This window comes from Trachurus japonicus, chromosome 24, assembly GCF_045865225.1.
Source record: "Trachurus japonicus isolate A0001 chromosome 24, Traja_1.0".
Taxonomy (NCBI): Eukaryota; Metazoa; Chordata; class Actinopteri; order Carangiformes; family Carangidae; genus Trachurus; species Trachurus japonicus.
In genome coordinates, this window is record NC_140930.1 from 376,250 (window position 1) to 398,914 (window position 22,665).

General features: G+C 48.2%; 2 protein-coding genes across 2 annotated transcripts in view; one reads left to right on the plus strand and one right to left on the minus strand.

Moving 5' to 3' along the window:
* The first annotated feature begins 2,731 nt into the window (after positions 1 to 2,731).
* Positions 2,732 to 3,920, plus strand: LOC146961036 (putative G protein-coupled receptor 132). The gene has a single exon (XM_085770856.1). The coding sequence runs from the start codon at positions 2,744 to 2,746 to the stop codon at positions 3,851 to 3,853; it is 1,110 nt and encodes a 369-aa protein (XP_085626982.1). The 5' UTR covers positions 2,732 to 2,743; the 3' UTR covers positions 3,854 to 3,920.
* A 2,455-nt stretch (positions 3,921 to 6,375) lies between these two features.
* Positions 6,376 to 22,665, minus strand: part of cdc42bpb (CDC42 binding protein kinase beta (DMPK-like)) — a 69,933-nt gene continuing 53,643 nt past the window's right edge. The window contains exons 29-40 of the mRNA XM_085770331.1: positions 21,474 to 21,536; positions 19,709 to 19,950; positions 18,654 to 19,008; positions 16,955 to 17,052; positions 16,543 to 16,627; positions 15,263 to 15,380; positions 13,620 to 13,737; positions 10,477 to 10,716; positions 8,999 to 9,107; positions 8,860 to 8,915; positions 6,891 to 7,407; positions 6,376 to 6,757 (exon numbers count right to left, since the gene is read on the minus strand). Coding sequence (XP_085626457.1) covers positions 7,279 to 7,407; positions 8,860 to 8,915; positions 8,999 to 9,107; positions 10,477 to 10,716; positions 13,620 to 13,737; positions 15,263 to 15,380; positions 16,543 to 16,627; positions 16,955 to 17,052; positions 18,654 to 19,008; positions 19,709 to 19,950; positions 21,474 to 21,536 — 1,613 coding nt within the window. The 3' untranslated portion in view covers positions 6,376 to 6,757; positions 6,891 to 7,278. The remainder of the gene's footprint in view (positions 6,758 to 6,890; positions 7,408 to 8,859; positions 8,916 to 8,998; positions 9,108 to 10,476; positions 10,717 to 13,619; positions 13,738 to 15,262; positions 15,381 to 16,542; positions 16,628 to 16,954; positions 17,053 to 18,653; positions 19,009 to 19,708; positions 19,951 to 21,473; positions 21,537 to 22,665) is intronic.

The window sequence follows — 22,665 nt, forward strand, 5'->3', positions numbered from 1 at the left end:
ATTATATATAATAGAGTACTAGAGCAGTGGTTCCCAAACCTTTTGTGGCCAAGGCACACCAAAGGACAAGTAAAAATCTCAAGGCACACCTATTGTTATCACTTATATCATGTAAAATATCTGTAAATGTGCATAATTATTTACTAATGCCAAATAAAATGTGACAAAGACAACTAGGCTACATTACTCACGAAATCATATTTATTAACGAAATATTTCAAAAATGAATTTGAAACTTTATCAAATTAGGCTTCATCAAAGCAGCAATACAACCATTTAAACCAGAGAGGTCACAATAAGGCAAAGGAAAATTCATCACAGAGAACTGTCAATGCAAGAAAGCAGCACCGTCCATGGTCCTACAAATTGATCAGCATTGAAACATATTGTGCGAAATATGGGGTTCTCTTTGAGGATTTTTTTTAAAGAATTGTTTTTAGGTATAGAGTTTGCCTCTGTATTATGAAATGAGTGCATACAAAGTACTGATAGTAAATTAAAAATAATTATTTTTTGTGTAGATATATTGCAATAATAATGTATGGTTGTCACAAAATCCCAAGGCACACCTGGACTTGCCTCACGGCACACCAGTGTGCCGCGGCACACCGTTTGGGAACCACTGTACTAGAGTATTACTGTGTTATCAGAGTACTGTAGTACAGCAGCTCAGTGACAGGTTGTTGTTGTTTGTTAAACTTTCTTTATTGTCATTGAACAAGAAACACAACAGTGAATTTTTTATTTTATTTTTTTAAGTAGCCTATATTTTCTCCTTTATCTGACAGCACAGTGAGATAGACAGGAGGGGGGGGGGGGCAGAGAGAGGGGGGATGACATGCAGGAAAGGTCCGCCCGACACGGGATTCAAACCGGGGACGCCTGCGTTGAGGACTGTAGCCTCTACATGGGGCGGCCGCCTTAACCACTGCGCCACACACCGCCACAACAACAGTGATTTTTGACTTCTGGGAGGAAACAGACTAAACAACAATACAAACATATAAATATAAATATGATCTTTATAATTGGTGCCTGTAAAAAAGAGCTGAATAATAATAATAACATACCATAATAATAATAAATAATTAAGAACATGGCAGCAGCAGCAGGGCGGAGATTACTGCACAGAGGTATAAAATATAGGAGTGATACAATACAAAAACTAGAACTACAGATGGAGGAAGAATACTGCACTGAAATGAAAAATTATAACCTTGTGTGTGTGTGTGTCTGTGTGTGTGTGTGTGTCTGTGTGTGTGTGTCTGTGTGTGTGTTTCTGTGTGTGTGTGTGTCAAACTGATCAGTCAACTGATCAATGTTTCAGCTAATGAGGTCAATAATCAATAATTAATCCTCTGCCCCCCCATCACAAACAGGTTATTAATTAACCTTATGAATGATATTAATATTAATAATACTATTATTACATTATTGATGAGAATAGAAGAATCCTCTGCCCCCCATCAGAAACAGGTCATTAATAAGGTTAATATTAATATTATTAATGATATTAATATTAATAATACTATTATTACATTATTGATGAGAAGAGAAGAATCCTCTGCCCCCCCCCCCCCCATCAGAAACAGGTCATTAATAAGGTTAATATTAATATTATTAATGATATTAATATTAATAATACTATTATTAAATTATTGATGAGAAGAGAAACCGTGTGAACAGATGCTGACAGATGTTAAAACACTTCCTGTCCCAGACCGACACCTCGTATCTCCAGGATCAACAGAAACCACAGTCGACTGAAGCTGCACGTACGTGGTTTCAGACTGACAGGTGACAGGAAAACCCCGCCACAATAAGAGCCTCCGGTCACGTTGACTCAGTCTGTCAATCTTATTGTGGCGGGTTTTTCCTGTGGAAACTTTGAGCTGTTTGCTGTCGGTGAATAATGAAATAGAGATTTCTGTCGGCCCACATGATTTTATTTCCTCGCAAGGAAAGATCAGTTCATCCCCGAGTGGTGACGGTAAAGAAAAGACCAAGACAATGTGGAAACTGAACCTTTATACCTGAGGAACGTCGCCTCAGGTGTGTTTGTCTAAACTCTTACCAAGAATATTTCTCTTATTTCTAGTCAAAACAAATCTCATTCTACTTAAAATCAGACTCATCACATAAAAAGCAGCTTGTTTTTAGACACTTTTTACTTCTTTCAAGCAGATTTTCACTTGAAATAAGTAGAAAAATCTGATAGTGGAGCAAGTTTTTCTTTCTTATTACAAACACAAAAAAACTTACTTTCACTGGCAGATTTTTCTACTTATTTCAAGTGAAAATTAGTTTGAAACAAATGAAAATGATCTAAAAACAAGTTCATTTTTAGGTGACGAGTCTTATTTTAAGTGGAAAGAGATTAGTTTTGACTAGAAATTAGACATTTTGACAAGAAATGAGACAAACATTCTTGGAAAGATGTTGAGTTTTTGCAGTGCAATAAGAGTTAAGAGGTCTAGACATTAAAATACACAAATGGGTAGTAAACAAAAGGAGTTGTGATACCTCGGGGGTGAAAGCAGGGTGGGTGGGTGGGGGGGGGGGGGGCGTCTCAAGTGATTAAAACAAAGGAAGATTCAAATGTACCATTACACCTGTCACACAGGAAGTTCGACTCCCACGCTTTTATTTTCTCGGCCCCTACAGGAAGTGACTCGGCTCATGTTTGTTAATCTGCTGTTGTTTCCGTGCAGACACGCCCCCTCCAACCCGATTGGTCGACGTGATGCAGGAGCAGCTGGTGACCGAGGAGCTTCGTGCGCTGGCCAATGAGAGCGCGGCGCTGTGCGAGCCGCAGTATGACGGCGGGCGGCGGGCGCTGGTGCTGCTGTACGGCGCCGTGCTGGCGGTGGGCGTTCCCGCCAACCTGCTGACGCTCTTCCTCACCTGGCTGCAGCTGCGCAGGAAGAACGTGCTGGGCGTGTACCTGTGGAGCCTCTCGCTGTGCGACCTCACCTACCTGTGCACGCTGCCGCTGTGGACGCTGTACGTGGGCGGCGGCCACGTGTGGCGCTGGAGCTCGGCGCTGTGCAAGCTGACGGGCTACGTGTTCTTCAACAACATGTACATCAGCATCTTCCTGCTGTGCTGCGTGTCCTGCGACCGCTACGTGGCCGTCGTCTACAGCCTGGAGGCGCGCGGCCTGCGGCGCCAGCGCACCGCCGCGCTCGCCGTGCTCGCCGTCGTGCTGGTGGTCGCCGTGGGCCACGTGCCCGTCTTCACCATGCGGGAGGGCGACGCGGCGCGGGGCGAGCGGCGCTGCTTCGAGCCCAGTCAGAGCGCCATGGTAACGGGCTTCAACTACGGGCGCGTTGCCGTGGGCTTCCTGCTGCCGCTGCTGCTGCTGGTGGCCACCAACCGCGGCGTGATGCGCGGCGTGCAGCGCAGCACCGGGCTGCGGCGGGAGCAGAAGCGGCGCGTGCGGCGGCTGGCGGTGGCGGTGGTGGTTCTGTTCCTGGTCTGCTTCGCCCCGTACCACCTCATCCTGCTGCTCCGCGCCGTCAGGTCCCACTTCCGGCCGGACGGCGGCGGCGGCGGCGGCTGCGTGTTCGAGCAGTTCCTGTACGCGCCGTACGCCGTGTCGCTGGGCCTCTCCACCGTCAACAGCGCCGTGAACCCCGTCCTCTACGTCCTGTCCAGCGACAACATCCGTAAGGAGCTGCGGCGCGGCGTGGCTGCGGCGCTGCACCGCTCGCTGCGGCCGCGCTCCGACGGCAGCCAGAACCGCATCCAACCGGCCAGGAACTCCTCCGAGACGCCGGGAGGAGGAGAGCCGGCCACCGTCGCCACGACGACGACCGGCGCTCCGGTCACCGTGACGACCGTAAACACATGAGTGTTCACGGGTCACAGAGACGCTCGTCGTGTTTTCACCGTTCACTCCGTCACCGTAGCCATGGCAACGGACGCAGCAGCAGCAGCCAATCAGATCACAGTAGAGTAGAACTGTAGTAGATGTTGAGTAGAAGCGTCGTCATGGAGACGGAGCTCTTGTGGTCAGGACGTCCTGTCGATGAAGGTGTGAATCTGTCGCTTCCTGTTTGCCACATCCTGACGACGGTCACCATGACAACAGAGTCAGACTTCCTCCCGGACCGGGACAACAACAGGCCCTGACCTGATTCCTGCTGCGCTCCCATTGGCTCTGCCGTCGCCCTGCGCTCTGATTGGCCCTGGGCCGCCACGCCCCCTCATTAAATATTCACGGCTCTCTGTCAGCAGCAGATGAATAATTAACGAGCAGCGAATCAAATATGAGAAAAACAACATGAGGGCTGGTGATGTCGCCGTGAGGTCACAACAGATTTCAATCTTATCGACTTATTGATCATCAGGAAAAGTAACAATTGATTAATCAATTATTGATTCACTATCAACTGAGAAGAAGAAAGTTTCATGGTCGCCTGGTTCTGGTTCTGGAGCCGTCGCTGTGGAGAAATGACTTGTTGGGGCAAAGTAAAGATTAACTGACTGACTGATTGATTGATTGGTTGATTGGTCCATTTGAAGTTAATTGCATTAAACCAAAACACGGACAATCCTTCATTTCAACATGAAACAAACTTAAAGGACTCTCCATGTTTTTAACTCATTGTTGTTCAGTGTTGTTCTTTTTTACTCCTGTTTTTAACGAATAAAGTTTTTTATTCCAACTGATTGATTGAAAAAATATTCTTTCTCTCCCCATTTTATTAACTATCAAAGAAACAAACGTCGAGTCTTTAAAGAAATTATTTTGATGAGTGAGTTTCATTTGAACTTTTCATTCTAGACAGAGAGACGAACTGCTGTCTACTGCTCAGGCATACTTTCACCTAGAGACTCCATTTAAACTTTAAACAGTAGACACAAGTCTTGTGTATTGGCGTATTACTCCACGTTTTGATAGGTCATATAGTTTTTGATCAATCCCTGTTCAATGACCATGATCATTTTTGGAGAAATTATGAGATTATAATGGGTGTGTATTGGACGGAATGTTCGTGTCAGAGTGCGTGACAGGGACAGTGGGAGAGATGCCAGAAAAACTCCAGATTTTTTCTCTTTCCAAACTCCAAACGGCCACAATTTACACTCTACACACATAATTTTTTCAGAACATTGTAGACAAACTTGTTCTGTTTCTCATCATGTGCTCAAAATATCAGAGAGACTTACAGAATTTACAGAATCAGCCTCTGAGTGCGGCCACGTCTGTCTCTGCTCCTCATTGACTCCAATACAAAGATTTTCTGAGAGAAGCAGAACGGACCCGTGTTTTAAAATCGCACGTTTCTGCAAAATATTTACTGTAGAAACACCAAAATCACACCAAATCGTTCAGGAAGTCCTTACAGCGATGACGGTCTGTGTTTTTTTCAGATAGGAGTTACCGTTTTGTCACAGTAAGCCTAAATGTGAGACCGGTGCAGAGGCAGAAAATCGCTCTTTTTCTCCACGTTTCTGTCTGTCTCAGCCTGGGGGGCCCTATCGCCGTGGTAACCACCTCAAGTTGCCGTGGTAACGTCTGATTCTCAGGCCAGAGCTCGTTAACTTCATAAACAATCCACTTGGAGCTCGTTAACATGTTTATAAACACAGACACAGGTAACCTAATGTGGTTACAGCTCCTCCATATCAGTGTCTGTCTGATCAGCTCTGTCTTGACCTGAAGATCGTGGGTTTGATTCCCATGTTGACAGAGATGGTAAAACCTGCAGTAGCCCCGCCCGTGGTCCTGTCAACATTTCCCAAATTTTCTAGTTATTTTTATCTTTATTTTATTTGTATATATTTGATTCTGTGAGTTGTATTTGTTTTGTTTCATTGAGTCTTGAAGCTTTGGCAACATACAGTAGTTCTAGTAACGTTCATGACAAAAAACAGAGAGAGAGACTATGATTGACGTATGATGTATGTCTAATGTATGTAAATGGCTCCTACCACAAGCTTTAGTTAGCTTCCTCAGGAGACCAGTTCACACACCTTGTGACTATCAAGCCAACTATGATTTTTGTTGTGTGTGTGAATAAAGCGGGTGCATCGTGGGTGCATCGTGAAACTGAATTGACAGCACTGGAGGACCAATGAGTGACCACACTGTAGTTCAGACAGAACATGTAACCTAGCAACAGATGAACAGAACGCAACCATTGGTCTTCTGTGTTATTGAAGTGGGCGTGGCCTCGGTGAAGCTGCTGTTAGAGACACCCGGTGGTGGGCGGGGCCAGAGGCAAGGCAAGGCAGTTTTATCTGTATATTTTACCACCAGTTTGTCCCAAAGGGCTTTACATCCCATAATAACAACATCCTCTGTCCTTAGACCCTCACATCCACTAGAAAACCTTTTCACTGCAGCAGTTGAGACTCAGACTCGGGTGTTTTCAGGTCGTTTATTGTGTTTGTTTGGCTGCTAACACGTTTAGTTACAAAGATTCTTTAACTGGTGATTCTGGAGGAAACAGAGCAGTAGTGTTCAGACGCCCCCCCACCCCCCCCCCCACCTGCCTCCACCTGAGCTCTGAGGTCAGAGGGGGCGGGGCCAGAGGGGGGGCGGGGCCGGGGAGCAACAGGAAAGATCATCACTGACACAAAATCAAAGATTATTTTTCTCTACGACGACAACGATGAAGATGAATGTGCAACTTTAACAAAACTTTTAAAATTAATAATTCATACAGTGTTTTTCCATCAGAGTGAGACCTCCCCCCCCGACAGGAAGTCAGCCCGCTATCTCTGCGGCTAACCGCTAAAGCTGCGGCTAACCGCTATCTCTGCGGCTAACCGCTATCTCTGCGGCTAACCGCTATCTCTGCGGCTAACCGCTAAAGCTGCGGCTAACCGCTATCTCTGCGGCTAACCGCTATCTCTGCGGCTAACCGCTAAAGCTCAACAGGAAGTCCTTAGAGAAGAAGAAGAAGAAGAAGAAGAAGAGCAGGTGGCGTCCCACACAGCCAATCAGAGTAAAGGTCAAGCACACAGCAGCCATCAGCAGGGGCGGGGCTTATACCAGGGGGCGGGGCTTATACCAGGGGGGTGGGGCTAATACCAGGGGGCGGGGCTAATACCAGGGGGAGGGGCCAATACCTGGGGGGCGGGGTTAATACCAGGGGGCGGGGCCTCTGAGCAGTAAAATCCAACATCATAAAAGCAGCAGGAAGCTCAGACTCATCCCGCCACAATAAAATCATCAAAGTAAAATCTAAGCTCTCAGTCTGCAGCCTGATTGGCTGGTTGGGGGCGGGGCCTCGGAGGGGGGGCGGGGCCACAGGGGGCGGGGCCTCAGGGCTCAGTGTCCAGGCCCAGGCCGTCCAGGGTGAGCTGGCTGCGGTGGGGGGAGTTGGGGCTGGGGGGGCTGCTGGGGTTGGAGCTGTTGGAGGGGGTCGAGTGTTTGGTCGAGTCCGAGTCCGGCTGGAGAGAGGGGGAGGGGGAGAGGGGGAGAGGGGGAGAGGGGGAGGGGGGAGAGGGGGGAGAGGGTTAGCAGTAGTTCATTCAGACCTGACACGTGTGTGTGTTAAAGGAACATTGTGTAGGAATTCCTCCATCTAGCGTTGTGGTTGTATAGGACGAATCTCCTTGTTGTTTACAACTACTTCCTGGTAGAAAACCAGCATGAGAACAATAGTGACGGACGAGAGTTTCACTATATTTATCTACTTTTTCATGTCACTATATCACCGTTTAGACTAATCTGATGTTTGTTAAGTTTATAAAACCAATGATTGGACAAACATTACTATTTCTGTGTGCACATTTTTGTAATTAGTCATGGTTATCATAGATTAGCTGGGCTAACGGTTAGCTACCTGTTTAACTTTAATAACTCAGTGACTCAATAAACGCTCCATGAAAAAATATTTTCTCCAGCGGATATCTGAGTTCCAACATGACTGAGCTAACTGGAGTAGTTTCATGTCGTGTCCCACAACGGGAGGGTTTTAACAGCTGACGTCCTGATGTTAGCTTAGCTACCGCCGTTAGCTTAGCTACCGTTAGCTTAGCTAGCGTTAGCTGTCCCTGTCAGCTGAGCCACTGATGCTTTCTAGACACTGTGATTCCCCCAAACTGAATAAATACAACACATAGCAACACAAAACACACACACAGAAATAGTAATGTTTCTTCAATCATTTCAGATTTGTCTAAACGGTGATAGGGCCTGAAAAATATGATATATAGCTAAACTCTCGTTTGTTACTATTGATCTCATTCACATTACAGCTGGTTTTCTACCAGGAAGTAGAATGTAAACAACAAGGAGATTCGGTCAATTTCTCAAGCAACTCAGTCGTATTTTTCATGCTGCATTCAGGTGAAATTGGGCAGACGGCAGAGTAACGGCATAAACAAGCCTCTATGTAAACAAGTGGTCCGTCAGCACGAGGCAAAACAATACACGTGACAACATGTTGTCATGGCGATGTGGTATTGTTTTACCGTCTTTCTCTGGACTTCTGTGACTAAAATGACGTCTGGTTTGTTAGCGACGGCCGTCTGCCCGACTGCAGGTGAATGCAGCATCAGTGTAACGCTCCATTAACAGGCGCTGGCTGGAAAACTTTCTCCCCGAGCCGACAAGCTCCGCTGAGTTTCCGTGGTTACCTACGGTCACAATGCAACATGGCCGCCTCAGTTCGGTGCGTCGCCCACTTATGTGTTTGTAACGATAATAAAAAGCCAAATAAGTTACAGACTGGGGCTTTAATGAAAAACAGACTTTTGAACAAAATAATCGATTTTCGTGAATCGATAACAGGAGAAGTTACACAATGTCCCTTTAATGAGTGTGTGTTAATGTGTGTTAGTGTGTGTGTTTGTGTGTGTGTGTGTGTGTGTGTGTTTGTGTGTGTGTGTGTGTGTTACCTCTCGGTCCAGGTCCTGGTCCGGTTCAGAGCGAGACGACGCTCCTCCTCCAAAATCTGAACCAATAGAAACACAGGTTAGAGATGACATCACATCATGATGACGGTGTGTGTGTGTGTGTGTGTGTGTGTGTGTGTACCTGAAGCTGTGCGTGTGATCTGCGTCTTGCTCCTCTGGTGGCGGGAGATGCTGGACAGGGGGCGGGGCTTATCCCTGACGGCCTCGTCCTGAGAGGAATGCAACACACTCTGCACACACACACACACACACACACACACACACACACACACACACACACACACACACACACACACACACACACACACACACACACACACACACACACACACACACACAGTGAACACACACCCACAGGACTGTGCCCCCCCCCCCCCTGCTCAGAAGGACCCGTTACCCTGACAACCACCTGTCTGTCACATTATGTCATTACTCTAAGAGGACAATAGGAGAGAGGGACACCTGAACGGGGGGGAGGGAGGGGGGGTGGGGAGGGGGGGGGGCGGTCGGAGGAAGAGGAGGAGGAGGAGAAGGAGGAGGAAGAGGAAGAGGAAGGAGAGGAGGAAGGGGAAGAGGAGGAGGGAGGAGGAGGTGGTAAAGGAGGAGATAGAAGTAGAAGGAAAAAGAGGAGGAAGAGGAGGAAGAGGAAGAAGAGGAGGGAGGAGGAGGTGGTAAAGGAGGAGGAAGAAGGAGAAGGAAAAAGAGGGAGAAGAGGAGGAAGAGGAAGAAGAGGAGGGAGGAGGAGGTGGTAAAGGAGGAGGAAGAAGGAGAAGGAAAAAGAGGGAGAAGAGGAGGAAGAGGAAGAAGAGGAGGGAGGAGGAGGTGGTAAAGGAGGAGATAGAAGGAGAAGGAAAAAGAGGAGGAAGAGGAGGAGGAAAAAGAGGAGGAAGAGGGAGGAGGAAAAAGAGGAGGAAGAGGAGGAGGAAAAAGAGGAGGAAGAGGAGGAGGAAAAAGAGGAGGAGGAGGAGGTGGTAAAGGAGCATAGATAGATAAACTGACTAGACGCCTTCTGCTTCTCAGCGTACGTCAACACGGCGGCCATCTTGGTCAGGGGTTTCTGACCATAGACATATAAACGTCTGACCAGCAGTCAGACCAGTCAGACCCTGTAGAACATGTTTCACTGTGTTTATGCATGTGGGTGTGTGTCTGAGTATGGAAGTGGATGTTTAATATAAAAATAAAAAAAATTATAAAATTATAAATTTTTTTGTTGTTTTTGTTGTATCATAAATAGGCTATATGTCTGACATTTATAATAAACCAAACAGCTTGAAAATGGGTTGAATATCCAGTGAGTTGTGGTGATGTTAATGGTTGATAGACCTCTGATGCAGGAAGTAGACACGGCTTCCCCCTGACCAAGATGGCCGCCACGCTGACGTATTCCACTCAATAGAGCTGCAGCATCTAGTCAGTATATCTATCTATGGTAAAGGAGGATGAAGGAAGAAGAGGAGGAGAGGAGGAGAGAGAGAGAAGCTGGCCTACCCTTCCCAGAGAGGAGGAGGAGGAGGAGGAGGAGGAGAGGAGGAGGAGGAGGAGGAGGAGGAGGAGGAGGAGAGGAGGAGAGGAGGAGAGAGAGAGAAGCTGGCCTACCCTTCCCAGAGAGGAGGAGGAGGAGGAGGATGAAGGCTGCAGGAGGCTCTGCTGGGAGGAGGAGGAGGAGGAGGAAGAGGAGGAAGAGGAGGCGTCTTTCTGGAGGAAGACACCGGCCGACGCCGACGTCATGTGATAGACGTGTTCAAAGTTGGAGGGGGGGGAGATGAGGGTGTGGCGGGAGGAGCAGGAGGAGGAGGGGGAGGGGGAGGGGGAGGAGAGGGAGGTGACATCACCAACCTGAACAAGCAGGAGGAGGAGGGGGGAGGGGGGAGGAAGGAGGAGAGAAGAGAGGAGTCAGTGTGATGAACAGAGCCGTCGTAGAGGAGGAGGAGGGGGAGGGGCATGCAGGGCAGGGGGCGGGGCCAGAGGGAGAAGTGGGCGGGGCCAGAGAGAGAAGGGGCGGGGCCAGAGGGAGAAGTGGGCGGGGCCAGAGAGAGAAGGGGGCGGGGCCAGAGGGAGAAGTGGGCGGGGCCAGATAGAGAAGGGGCGGGGCCAGAGAGAGAAGGGGGCGGGGCCAGAGAGGAGAAGGGGGCGGGGCCAGTGGTGTAGTCTATGTGATACTCAGGTTTACTCAGTATAGATACTTCAGTGTACCCAGTACAATAAAACTATCTAAGAGCCCATTCACATGGAGCGTCTTTTGCGCGAGCGTTTCCATTGTTTTCAATGTAACCGCGCGCCTTGTGCGCGCAAAATCTGAAGCGACACCGACGCGCCGCACGCGGTGCGACGCGCCTTTTTTCCGTGCGCGTCCGAGGCGCACCGAGATGAAAATATCTCAACTTTTTCGAATGCCGCACGCGCACCGCGTGTCATGTGATCAGAATCAGCTGCACGGACCTGCTTCACCAGCAGCAACAAGCAGCCGACTCTCAGTGCTTGCTGCTAACGGCAGACGCGACCATAGACGCGAGCTCAGAAGCGCTTTGAAAAACGCGTGCACAACGCTCCAGCTGGCGTTTTGCACGCGTTTTCAGGCGCTCCATGTGAATGGGGCCTAACTAAAGTAAGCAGGGTTTCCCGCAAAGAAAAAAAGTAGCGATATTTGCCGCCGCCCCCCCCCCCCGTCGGACGATGGCCGCATCCTCCCACACACATACACACCACAGAGAAGCGCGCATGCATAACAGCAGCGCGTGGTGAAAGCGAAACTTAATACGGCACAGCACGGCGCGTCCCCCCCCGACGATCGATCCGCCCCCCCCCCCCCCCCCCCCCCCCCCCCCCGTCAACAGATCCGCGCCACCCCCCCACAGTTCAGACACCACCTTAACTAACAAATTTTCTGGGGGAAACACTGGTAAATGTCAATGGTTCTCAAAGTGGGGGGGTTGACAGGGTTCAAGAGGGTCTGTCCTCCCTTCCCATGAACCAGTCTGAACCAGTCTGAACCAGTCTGAACCAGTCTGCCATCCAGTCCTCCCATTAAGCTGGTCTGTCCTCTATGAACCAGTCTGCCATCCAGTCCTCCATTAAGCTGGTCTGTCCTCTATGAACCAGTCTGCCATCCAGTCCTCCATTAAGCTGGTCTGTCCTCTCTTCCTATGAACCAGTCTGCCATCCAGTCCTCCATTAAGCTGGTCTGTCCTCTATGAACCAGTCTGCCATCCAGTCCTCCATTAAGCTGGTCTGTCCTCTATGAACCAGTCTGCCATCCAGTCCTCCCATTAAGCTGGTCTGTCCTCTATGAACCAGTCTGCCATCCAGTCCTCCCATTAAGCTGGTCTGTCCTCTCTTCCTATGAACCAGTCTGCCATCCAGTCCTCCATTAAGCTGGTCTGTCCTCTATGAACCAGTCTGCCATCCAGTCCTCCATTAAGCTGGTCTGTCCTCTATGAACCAGTCTGCCATCCAGTCCTCCATTAAGCTGGTCTGTCCTCTCTTCCTATGAACCAGTCTGCCATCCAGTCCTCCATTAAGCTGGTCTGTCCTCTATGAACCAGTCTGCCATCCAGTCCTCCATTAAGCTGGTCTGTCCTCTATGAACCAGTCTGCCATCCAGTCCTCCATTAAGCTGGTCTGTCCTCTCTTCCTATGAACCAGTCTGCCATCCAGTCCTCCCATTAAGCTGGTCTGTCCTCTATGAACCAGTCTGCCATCCAGTCCTCCATTAAGCTGGTCTGTCCTCTCTTCCTATGAACCAGTCTGCCATCCAGTCCTCCATTAAGCTGGTCTGTCCTCTATGAACCAGTCTGCCATCCAGTCCTCCATTAAGCTGGTCTGTCCTCTATGAACCAGTCTGCCATCCAGTCCTCCATTAAGCTGGTCTGTCCTCTATGAACCAGTCTGCCATCCAGTCCTCCATTAAGCTGGTCTGTCCTCTATGAACCAGTCTGCCATCCAGTCCTCCATTAAGCTGGTCTGTCCTCTCTTCCTATGAACCAGTCTGCCATCCAGTCCTCCATTAAGCTGGTCTGTCCTCTCTTCCTATGAACCAGTCTGCCATCCAGTCCTCCATTAAGCTGGTCTGTCCTCTATGAACCAGTCTGCCATCCAGTCCTCCATTAAGCTGGTCTGTCCTCTATGAACCAGTCTGCCATCCAGTCCTCCATTAAGCTGGTCTGTCCTCTATGAACCAGTCTGCCATCCAGTCCTCCATTAAGCTGGTCTGTCCTCTCTTCCTATGAACCAGTCTGCCATCCAGTCCTCCATTAAGCTGGTCTGTCCTCTATGAACCAGTCTGCCATCCAGTCCTCCCATTAAGCTGGTCTGTCCTCTCTTCCTATGAACCAGTCTGCCATCCAGTACAAAAATGTACGGTGCCTAATATAAACGTACATTGATAGTTTGTGTATTTCTGGTGTGTTGTCCAATGGGTCCGTGGTCTAGGTCCTTGATATAAAACAGTTAGAGAAGCAGCGTCTATGTGATACAAGTATGAACAGTTTACCACCTAGAAACCAGTTTACCCACTACAACACATTAGACCACACCACTGGTTGCTAGGTAACAGCAGTTTACCCACTACAACACACTAGACTACACCACTGGTTGCTAGGTAACAGCAGTTTACCCACTACAACACATTACACTACACCGCTGGGCGGGGCCAGAGAGAAAAGTGGGCGTGGCCAGAGAGGGATAAGTGGGCGGGGCCACTGTGAGAAGTGGGCGGGGCCAGAGAGAGGAGGCGGAGTTACCAGAGGGAGGTCCATCAGGACCTGCATCCCGTCTCCTGGACCCATGTGGGCCACGTGGTTGAAGTTGGTCGGGTTGGAGATCATCCTGGACCGCAGCTCCGGGTCCCTCAGCATCTCCCTGGCAACAGACACACGCATTATACACACAGAGACACACACACACATTATACACATTATACACACACACACACATTATACACACAGAGACATTATACACACACACACACACACACACACACACACACACACACACAGACACATTATACACACACACAAGAAGAAGGGTTACAGTAGGTACTCAGACTTAGAATAATCGCTCTGGGCGACTTTGTCTTGTCAAAGCGGCGCCGTCCTCAGGACATTTGCAGAGCACCGGTCTTCCTGGAGGCTCTGGGAGGAACTAGAAGCTGCTCCAACCAGGACTCCATGGTTCTGCTGGTGACTTCACCGCTGACTAGGCAGCGACAGTGGAGTTACCTCTCCACACCTCCAGTTACCTGGAGAGGTGTGACTGGGAGGAACGGCCTCCCCGATCTGAACCCCAGTGGTGTTTTGTTATTGGACTTCTGTGCTAGCCACAGTCTGTCCATAACAAACACCATGTTCAGGCATCAGGGTCCATCAGTGCACGTGGCACCAGGACACCCTAGGCCGGAGGTCAATGATCGACTTTGTAGTCGTGTCATCTGATCTCCGGCCGTATGTCTTGGACACTCGGGTGAAGAGAGGGGCTGAGCTGTCAACTGATCACCACCTGGTGGTGAGTCTCCGGTGCCTGTCGCGGCGGTAATCCCTGAACCCGGTGGTGGACAGGGGAAGTAAGGGATGCTGTCAGGCTGAAGAAGGAGTCCTACCGAGCCTGGCTGCTCGGGGGACTGAGGCAGCCGACTACCGGCAGGCCAAGCGGACGGCAGCTCGGGCAAAAACTCGGGTCTGGGAAAAGTTCGGGGAGGCCAAGGCAAGGCAATTTTATTAGTATAGCCCGTTTTTACAAACAGTTTGTCTCAAAGGGCTTTACATCCCATCATAACAACATCCTCTGCTCTGTTCTCCCTGCCTCTCTTGCCTACCAGAATCTTCCTCCTTCAGCTGTTGTTAACATTTCCATGTTTCTCACATTCTCTGTTATAAACTGTTTTCTTGTCTGTAACAACATCTCTGTCCTGGGTGATGATCCCTCTTCTGTTGCTCACCCTGAGCTTTCTCCTGGTTTTCCCTGTTAAAAGGGTTTTCCATGGAGTTTTTCCTCAGTGGATGTGAGGGTCTAAGGACAGAGGATGTTGTTATGATGGGATGTAAAGCCCTTTGAGACAAACTGCTGGTAAAACCGGGCTATACAGATAAAACTGCCTTGCCTTACTTATACTTACATTACTTCTGTAGTGAGCAACTTCGACGGTTAGTGTCTCAAATCGAATACTGTCGTTGTTCACTCACCAGGACTAACGATCACAACGGTTATTATGTTTTTATTCAAACACACACACACAGACACACAGACACACATACACACACACAGACACACACACAGACACACACACACACACACACACAGACACACACACACACAGACACACAGACACACACACAGACACACACACACACACAGACACACACACACACAGACACACACACACACACACCTCCTCTGCTGCAGCCGCTCCTCCTCAGGAACCTTGAACAGGAACTTCCTCTTGCTGCGAGTTCGAACCATCAACTTCCTGCTGTGGTCCGAGGTGTCTGGGATGGTGAGGTCGCCCTCTGTGGGGGGGGGTTAAAGGTCAACTAAAGGTCAAAGCAGCACTCTGTGTGTGTAGTGTATCCATCACTTTATTGTCCCATAATCCATTGCGTCACACCACAACGGAAGTCGGTTTTCAACCCCGTAGTAGCATTGTAGCGAGCGGCTAACTGGTAGCGTTAGCCAGCGGTTCTAGCGAGCGGCTAACTGGTAGCGTTAGCCAGCGGTTCTAGCGAGCGGCTAACTGGTAGCGTTAGCCAGCGGTTCTAGCGAGCGGCTAACTGGTAGCGTTAGCCACCTGTTCTAGCGAGCGGCTAACTGGTAGCGTTAGCCACCAGTTCTAGCGAGCGGCTAACTGGTAGCGTTAGCCACCGGTTCTAGCGAGCGGCTAACTGGTAGCGTTAGCCACCGGTTCTAGCGAGCGGCTAACTGGTAGCGTTAGCCACCGGTTCTAGCGAGCGGCTAACTGGTAGCGTTAGCCACCAGTTCTAGCGAGCGGCTAACTGGTAGCGTTAGCCACCAGTTCTAGCGAGCAGCTAACTGGTAGCGTTAGCGGCTAACTGGTAGCGTTAGCCACCAGTTCTAGCGAGCAGCTAACTGGTAGCGTTAGCGGCTAACTGGTAGCGTTAGCCACCGGTGTACCAAACGTGGGGGCTCCGTGCTGCCAAAACCGTTTTGACTAAATCTGATGTTTGTTAAGTCTAGAAAACGAATTATTGAACAAACACCACCACGTCTGTGTGCACGCCTCTGCAACTAGTCATGGTTATCGTAGTTGTTAGCTTAGCTGCTGCTGACAGCTAACAGTAGCTAAGCTAACAGCAGGACGTCAGCTGTTAAAACCCTCCCGTTGTCGGACACGACATGAAACTACTCCAGTTAGCTCAGTCATGTTGGAACTAGGATATCCACTGGAGAAAATATCGTTTTCATGGGCCGTTTATCGAGTTATTTAACGGCTAACAGCTAACGGCTAACAGCTAACGGTTAATCTAAAATGTAATGAATGGAGTGTCATGGCGACACCCAGCGTCGTTCTCCTGTGTGTGTGTGTGTGTAGTGTAATGTGTGTGTGTGTGTGTGTGTGTATAGTGTGTAGTGTGTGTGTATAGTGTGTAGTGTGTGTGTGTGTATAGTGTGTAGTGTAATGTGTATAGTGTGTAATGTGTGTGTGTGTGTTACCTGAGCAGGTGTTGCTGAAGTAGATGAGTCGAGGAGGTTCAGAGCTCAGCAGGTTCAACGTCCCCTCCAGGTTCAGAGGTCTGATCTGAGGACAGAGACAGGACAGACAGTTTCATTACCTGGGTTACCTGGGGTACCTAACCCTACCCAATCACTTTGCACTTTATCTCTTTTTTTTCCTATGTTTATTTGTTAGCCATTGAAATTTGTGTGCTGAATAAATAAACTCTAAACTCTAAACTCTAAACAGCTGTGATTGGCTGTTCAGGGCTGAGCTGTGCTGTGATTGGCCGTTCAGGCTGAGCTGTGCTGTGATTGGCCGTTCAGGCTGAGCTGTGCTGTGATTGGCCGTTCGGGGCTGAGCTGTGCTGTGATTGGCCGCTCGGGGCTGAGCTGTGCTGTGATTGGTTACCTTGCGGAGGGAGATGGTCTGGACCCACTCGGCGGTGTGGATGTCGAAGACGTCGACGCCGTACTCGCTGTAGACGGTCAGGTGGGACGAGTTGGAGCCTGGAGACAAGAGGATGACATCACTACACGGTGACATCACTACACGATGACATCACTACACGGTGACATCACTACACGGTGACATCACTACACGGTGACATCACTACAGTAGTCCGAGTTTAGAACTGTTTTAAAATGTTCATTAGTTTTTATTTAGTCGTTCAGTTTTCTTTTTAGGCCCCGTCCACACCAACCCGTGTGTTTTAGAAACCGTGTGTTTCTCTTCACGGTTTGTTCTTTCGTCCACACGTGACCACAGTCGTCGGCTCCTGAAACCAGAGTTTTATGTAACCAGAGTCCAGGGTGAACTCCACGTTTTAGAAAACTCTGGTTTCAGCTTCATGTGTGGACAGGAAAACAAAGCCCCGCCCCCTTAGTTACTGTTGCTAGAGCACGTCAAGCTTCTGGACGCTGACCCAGGGATCACCATGCGCTGAGTGGACTATTATGGCTACTGTGAATATCAATAATCACTAAACATGCGACACTAATGGTCACCATATGTAAACATCATGTTGATATGGAGTAAATCAGCTTTTATCAAATAGTAAATTGCGGTCACTTCCCCACTGCTTTGCTTCCTCTCGTCCTGTACATTTGTTTTCAATGAAGCCTTTCAGAACCAATCAGTGGATCGATGGATTATCGTTACCATGTGTGTATTTGTGTATTTTTGTATCTGTCATAAACCACAGATTACAGGCGAGGTGTGTTAGTAGCACGGACTCTCGTTGCCGGTCAGTTTGAGCTGTTTGAGCCTCCACTCTCTCTGTAGCTACAAGTTACAGCTGCTTTTTATTTCCTGTGAGGAGTTCTATCGCCACCTGCTGCTTTGGAATGTGCATGACATTGATTGAGACAGATTTGCGGTCTGGTGTGGACGTGATTTTTTTTTAACTGGGGTGCATAAAAGTTCGGTTTCAAAAATACCCGTGTTCGTGTGGACTATAGGCCTAAATTCCAGTTTAGTTTTAGTTCAACAAGTGATGAATCCGTTTTTAGAACTGACTAGTCTTTATTAAAGCAGATATCATCGGCACGGCCGTTTCGGCTAATGCTGTGTTCAAGGCAGGCTTTTGAAACCGTAAGTTACAGCTTCAAGTCACAACTACGACTTGGTAGCGTTCCAGGTAACCCGTAGCTCGTGTTTTTACCGTCCTGTTGTCTGTGAAAGTTCCCTATAACGGCCACTCGTAACTTCCGACCCGTGAACTCGTACCAGATCGAACTGGTATGACTTCACAGGAAGGAAAAACACAAAGTACGAGTTTCCTTGAACGCACCATGAGTTAGCAGCCCCCGCCCTTGTCAGGCATCAATTGGTCCTCGTGCTACGTCACCACATTCACGCGCATCCCTTGGCTGCACACACAGCCCTTCATGCCGTTCTCTCCCCTCATTGGATAACACTTGTATCCCACAAGGAAAATTTTCTCCTCGGGTTACAGCAGAGCAGAGTGACGGAGAGACTCGTGTTTAGGCTGAAATACTTCATGTAAGTGATTGCTGACGGAAAATAGGACTATTTAGGACTTATATTAACAAAAACATTCCACTGATATCTGCTTTAAGTCTTAGTCCTGGTAACTATAGCAACGTACTGCAGGCCAGCGGCGTGGCGGGCCACATCAGCTCCTGGGTCCTGGAGCGTCGTCCCTGTCCGTCCACGTAGACGGCCAGCTGGCTGAAGCAGAGCAGCAGCTCGCCCCCCCCCACCTCCAGGGCGTGGAGCGCGTCCAGCGGCTGCGTGGCCAGGAAGGCCAGCGAGGCGTCGGCCGGGCTCACCAGGCTGACGGGGGACGACTCCCCCTGCAGCGCCAGCAGAGCGAAGCCTGATGGGTAACCCACACACAGACGCTGCTGCACCATCCCCAACCACTGCACCGTCCCAGGGGCCTGCACCTCCCACAGCTTCTTATGGTGCGGCTTCGCTGCTGTGATCTCATAGCACTGCACCTGGGGGGGGAGGGGGGGGCAGAATCACAGAGTCACAACCACAACACAACCAGAACCACAGCAAGACAAGACAATGTTGCTCCTTCACCATTGAAAATCTTTGTTTCTTTTCTTCTTTCTAATAATAACAAAATAACTATAACGACAAAACGATATATTTATCATTAACAGGTGGAAATGTAGATTCAGACTCTTCTAGAACCAAACTCCTCTTTAACCTTAAAGGGATAGTTCAGCATTTAGTCAAATTCCCCCATTGCCATAATCCCTATAGTCACAGCAGTAGGTTTGTTACCTTTAACCAGACGGTAAAGACAGAAGCAGCAGCTACCTGTCTCTTCACAGCAGCCAGCAGGCAGCCGGGGCCTCAACTAAACTAAACTCAACTAAACTAAACTAAACTAAACTAAACTAAACTAGACTAAAGGTGGAGGTTACCTGTCTCTTCACAGCAGCCAGCAGGCAGCCGGGGCCTCAACTAAACTAAACTAAACTAAACTAAACTAAACTAAACTAAACTAAACTAAACTAAACTAAACTAACCTAACACTAACCAGACCATAAAGACAGAAGCAGCAGCTACCTGTCTCTTCACAGCAGCCAGCAGGCAGCCGGGGCCTCAACTAAACTAAACTAAACTAAACTAAACTAAACTAAACTAAACTAAACTAAACTAAACTAAACTAAAGGTGGAGGTTACCTGTCGTTTAACAGCAGCCAGCAGACATCCGGGCCCCCCAGGCCTCAGCACCCCCGTGGTCAGGGCCTGACAGCCTTTAGTCTCAGTCAGCTTGATGTCGAAGGCCGGTTCAGCTCCCTCCAGAACCCCCCAGGGATGGAGGTGGACCTGCCGGTTACGGCCGCACAGCAGAGCCACCATCTTGTCTTTAGGCATCAGGTCGATCTGACAGACCTTCTTACTGTCCACGGCCCGCACGATCACTGGAGAGACACGGAGATGGGTCAGTCTGGACCTTTCTTTCTTTTTCTTAACTTTAAGATAACCTTGACCTGTCTTAAACTCCTACGTTGAATAGGTATAAACCTCTAATATCACCTTTTTAACACATTTCAGACAAGTTTAGACTAGTAGGTCATAGTTTAAGTAAATATATTATTTAATTAATTACACAAAGAGCTTCAGCCACTTTAGCCCACCCTCTTGTCTTATTTTCTGCTGTTATTCCCATATTACCGTATTTTCCGCACTATAAGGCGCACTTAAAAGCCTTTAATTTTCTCAAAAAACGACAGTGCGCCTTATAATACGGAGCGCCTTATATATGGATCAATTGGTTAATTGGTTGATTCATACTCAGCTCCATCTAGGGGATGCATAACGTAACCCCAGTTTGACTGCAGTATCTTCTATTCTACCGTAGATGACCAAATAGTCGCCCGCGTGCAAATACGCGCCTGTGCTCTAACAGCCGCCGGGGTCCGAGCTCATTTGGCAAAATAAACGCCGGTTCAATTAAACGCCCGGGCAATTAAGTGTTTACCATAGTCTTGCACAGAAAACAAAAGTTTTTTTCACCAGCGACTCCTACCTCTGTCAGTCAGCCCCTCCTCTCGCTCTCTCTCTCGCATGCAGGCGCACACACACACACACACAGACACACAAACACAGGTGCGCCAGCGGGATAGGTCGCGCTGCACTACTAATAGACAAAGACAAATAGATAAATGCGCTAATGTACAGTGTTGAAATTACCGCGATCGACCCCCCCTCCCGCTATCGTTCATAACACTGATCTGATCAGCTCCCTGTGTCGCGGTTACACAGTCTTTGTATTTATTGTCTGATGTCAATAACGATGTCGGGAGTAGTTTTGTTCCTATGGTGACCACCTTGTTCTTTGCATGATGGTCTGGTGCTGCTCATTGCAAAAATAAATTGTAGCCTGTTGCAAATACGCGCCTGGTTCTTATAAACGCCCGGGCTACTAAATGGTCATCTACGGTATGCGCCTTATAATCCGGTGCGCCCTATATATGAAAACAGTTCTAAAATAGGCCATTCATTGAAGGTGCGTTTTATAATCCGGTGCGCCTTATAGTGTGGAAAATACGGTATTCATTTTCTCCAGTAGTCATTTTTTTTCGTACATTAATGTCATCACCATGACCTCCAGCTGCTGCCTTGAGAATTTTCTGCATCTGTTTGTCCTTCTACATGGTCAGTGACTGACTGAACTATATGTATATATATAGACGCTGTTTGTTGGTGCAGTGACGTATTTTAAGAAGTTCTTATGTAGGAAAAATAAGAAGTTTGTAAGAAAAGACTGTTCTTAAGAAAATATTGAGGAATTGCAGTTGAAGAAGTTTCTTATAAACTTCTTAATTTTCTTCGTAAGACATTTCTTAAGAACATATTGGTGAATCCGGCCCCAGGTTCAGGACCAGGTTCAGGACCAGGTTCAGGACCAGGTTCTGGAGCAGCTGCTGTGTGTCTGTCTCACCGTCTCTAGTGACCTCCACCACAAACAGTCCGTCCTCCGTTCCCAGGGCGATCCTCTCCCGATCTACAGAGAAAGAAGGTCAGATTCTATTACTGGACACACACACACACAGACAAACAGACATTTCGAATAATTTTCTAACCGAGTATCCTAACCTTGTCGTAACCAGGTAACCGAATACTGTAATAGATGCACATACGGGGCAGATGTGCATCTTTATGCCGCGGCTGCCTCGGGGGAGAAAACTTTCTTTTCCAGGGTTCCTACAGCTTAAGCCAACTTAAATTTAAGACTTTTTAAGATGTTTTTAAAGCCACTTGAAATGAAATTTAAGACTGACTTCACAATAAACACAAATGCAAAAAAAAAAAACAAAAAAAAAAAACGTCATCACATCTATTACATAATAGGGTTAGGGACAATTTTACCCACTTTCCTATGTGGTCCAAGGTAAAGTGACGGCTACATGAATGATTGGGGGGGGGGGGGGGAAACAGATTTGGGAGCTGGTGGCGGTACTAACTTCTCTATGTCAGAATGTTACCAATTATTTTGAGATTTGAGACTAATTACAATCATAAAATACCACTCACCAAGTGTTAACATTTTTAAGACCTTTGAAAAATGTATTTAAGACATTTTAATGCCAATTAAGGCCTTGTTTTTAGATTAATGAATTCAATGCCTTTTAAAACTTTTTAAGGATCAGTAAGAACCCTGTTTTTTTTTTTTTAAATCATCAGCGGTGCTTATTTATTAGTCCACACTACATGTTGGTGCCTTCGGTCCTCTCTGCCTCGCATCGTCTCAGGAAATAACTGGGAAGGTTTCAGAGTGTTTGTAAACTGAAAGCAGCAGATTTTCTAACAGACTTGATGACACCTGTCGTCGCCGAGGGAACCACCACAGATTATTGTAAAAGGTTTGAAAGTCCGAGGCTCGATCCAAAAACGCTTTTACACAGCAGGAAATCACGTTGCTGCTTGATCTGAAACTGTTTAACACAACAAAAAGCTGAACCACGGCCTGATGATGTAGTTTGATCCACTAGACTGTTGCTCTAACGTGACGTTTCTTGAATCCTAGGTTAACCGGATAATAAATACATAACCAAGTAGCAGATTGCCTACTCGGGTACTCGGGTACCCAGGTACCCAGGTACTCGGTTACCCGGGTACTCGGGTACCCGTGC

Excerpts from the sequence above, each read along its gene's own strand:
- LOC146961036 (XM_085770856.1), top strand. The coding sequence starts at position 2,744 with ATGCAGGAGCAGCTGGTGACCGAGGAGCTTCGTGCGCTGGCCAATGAG.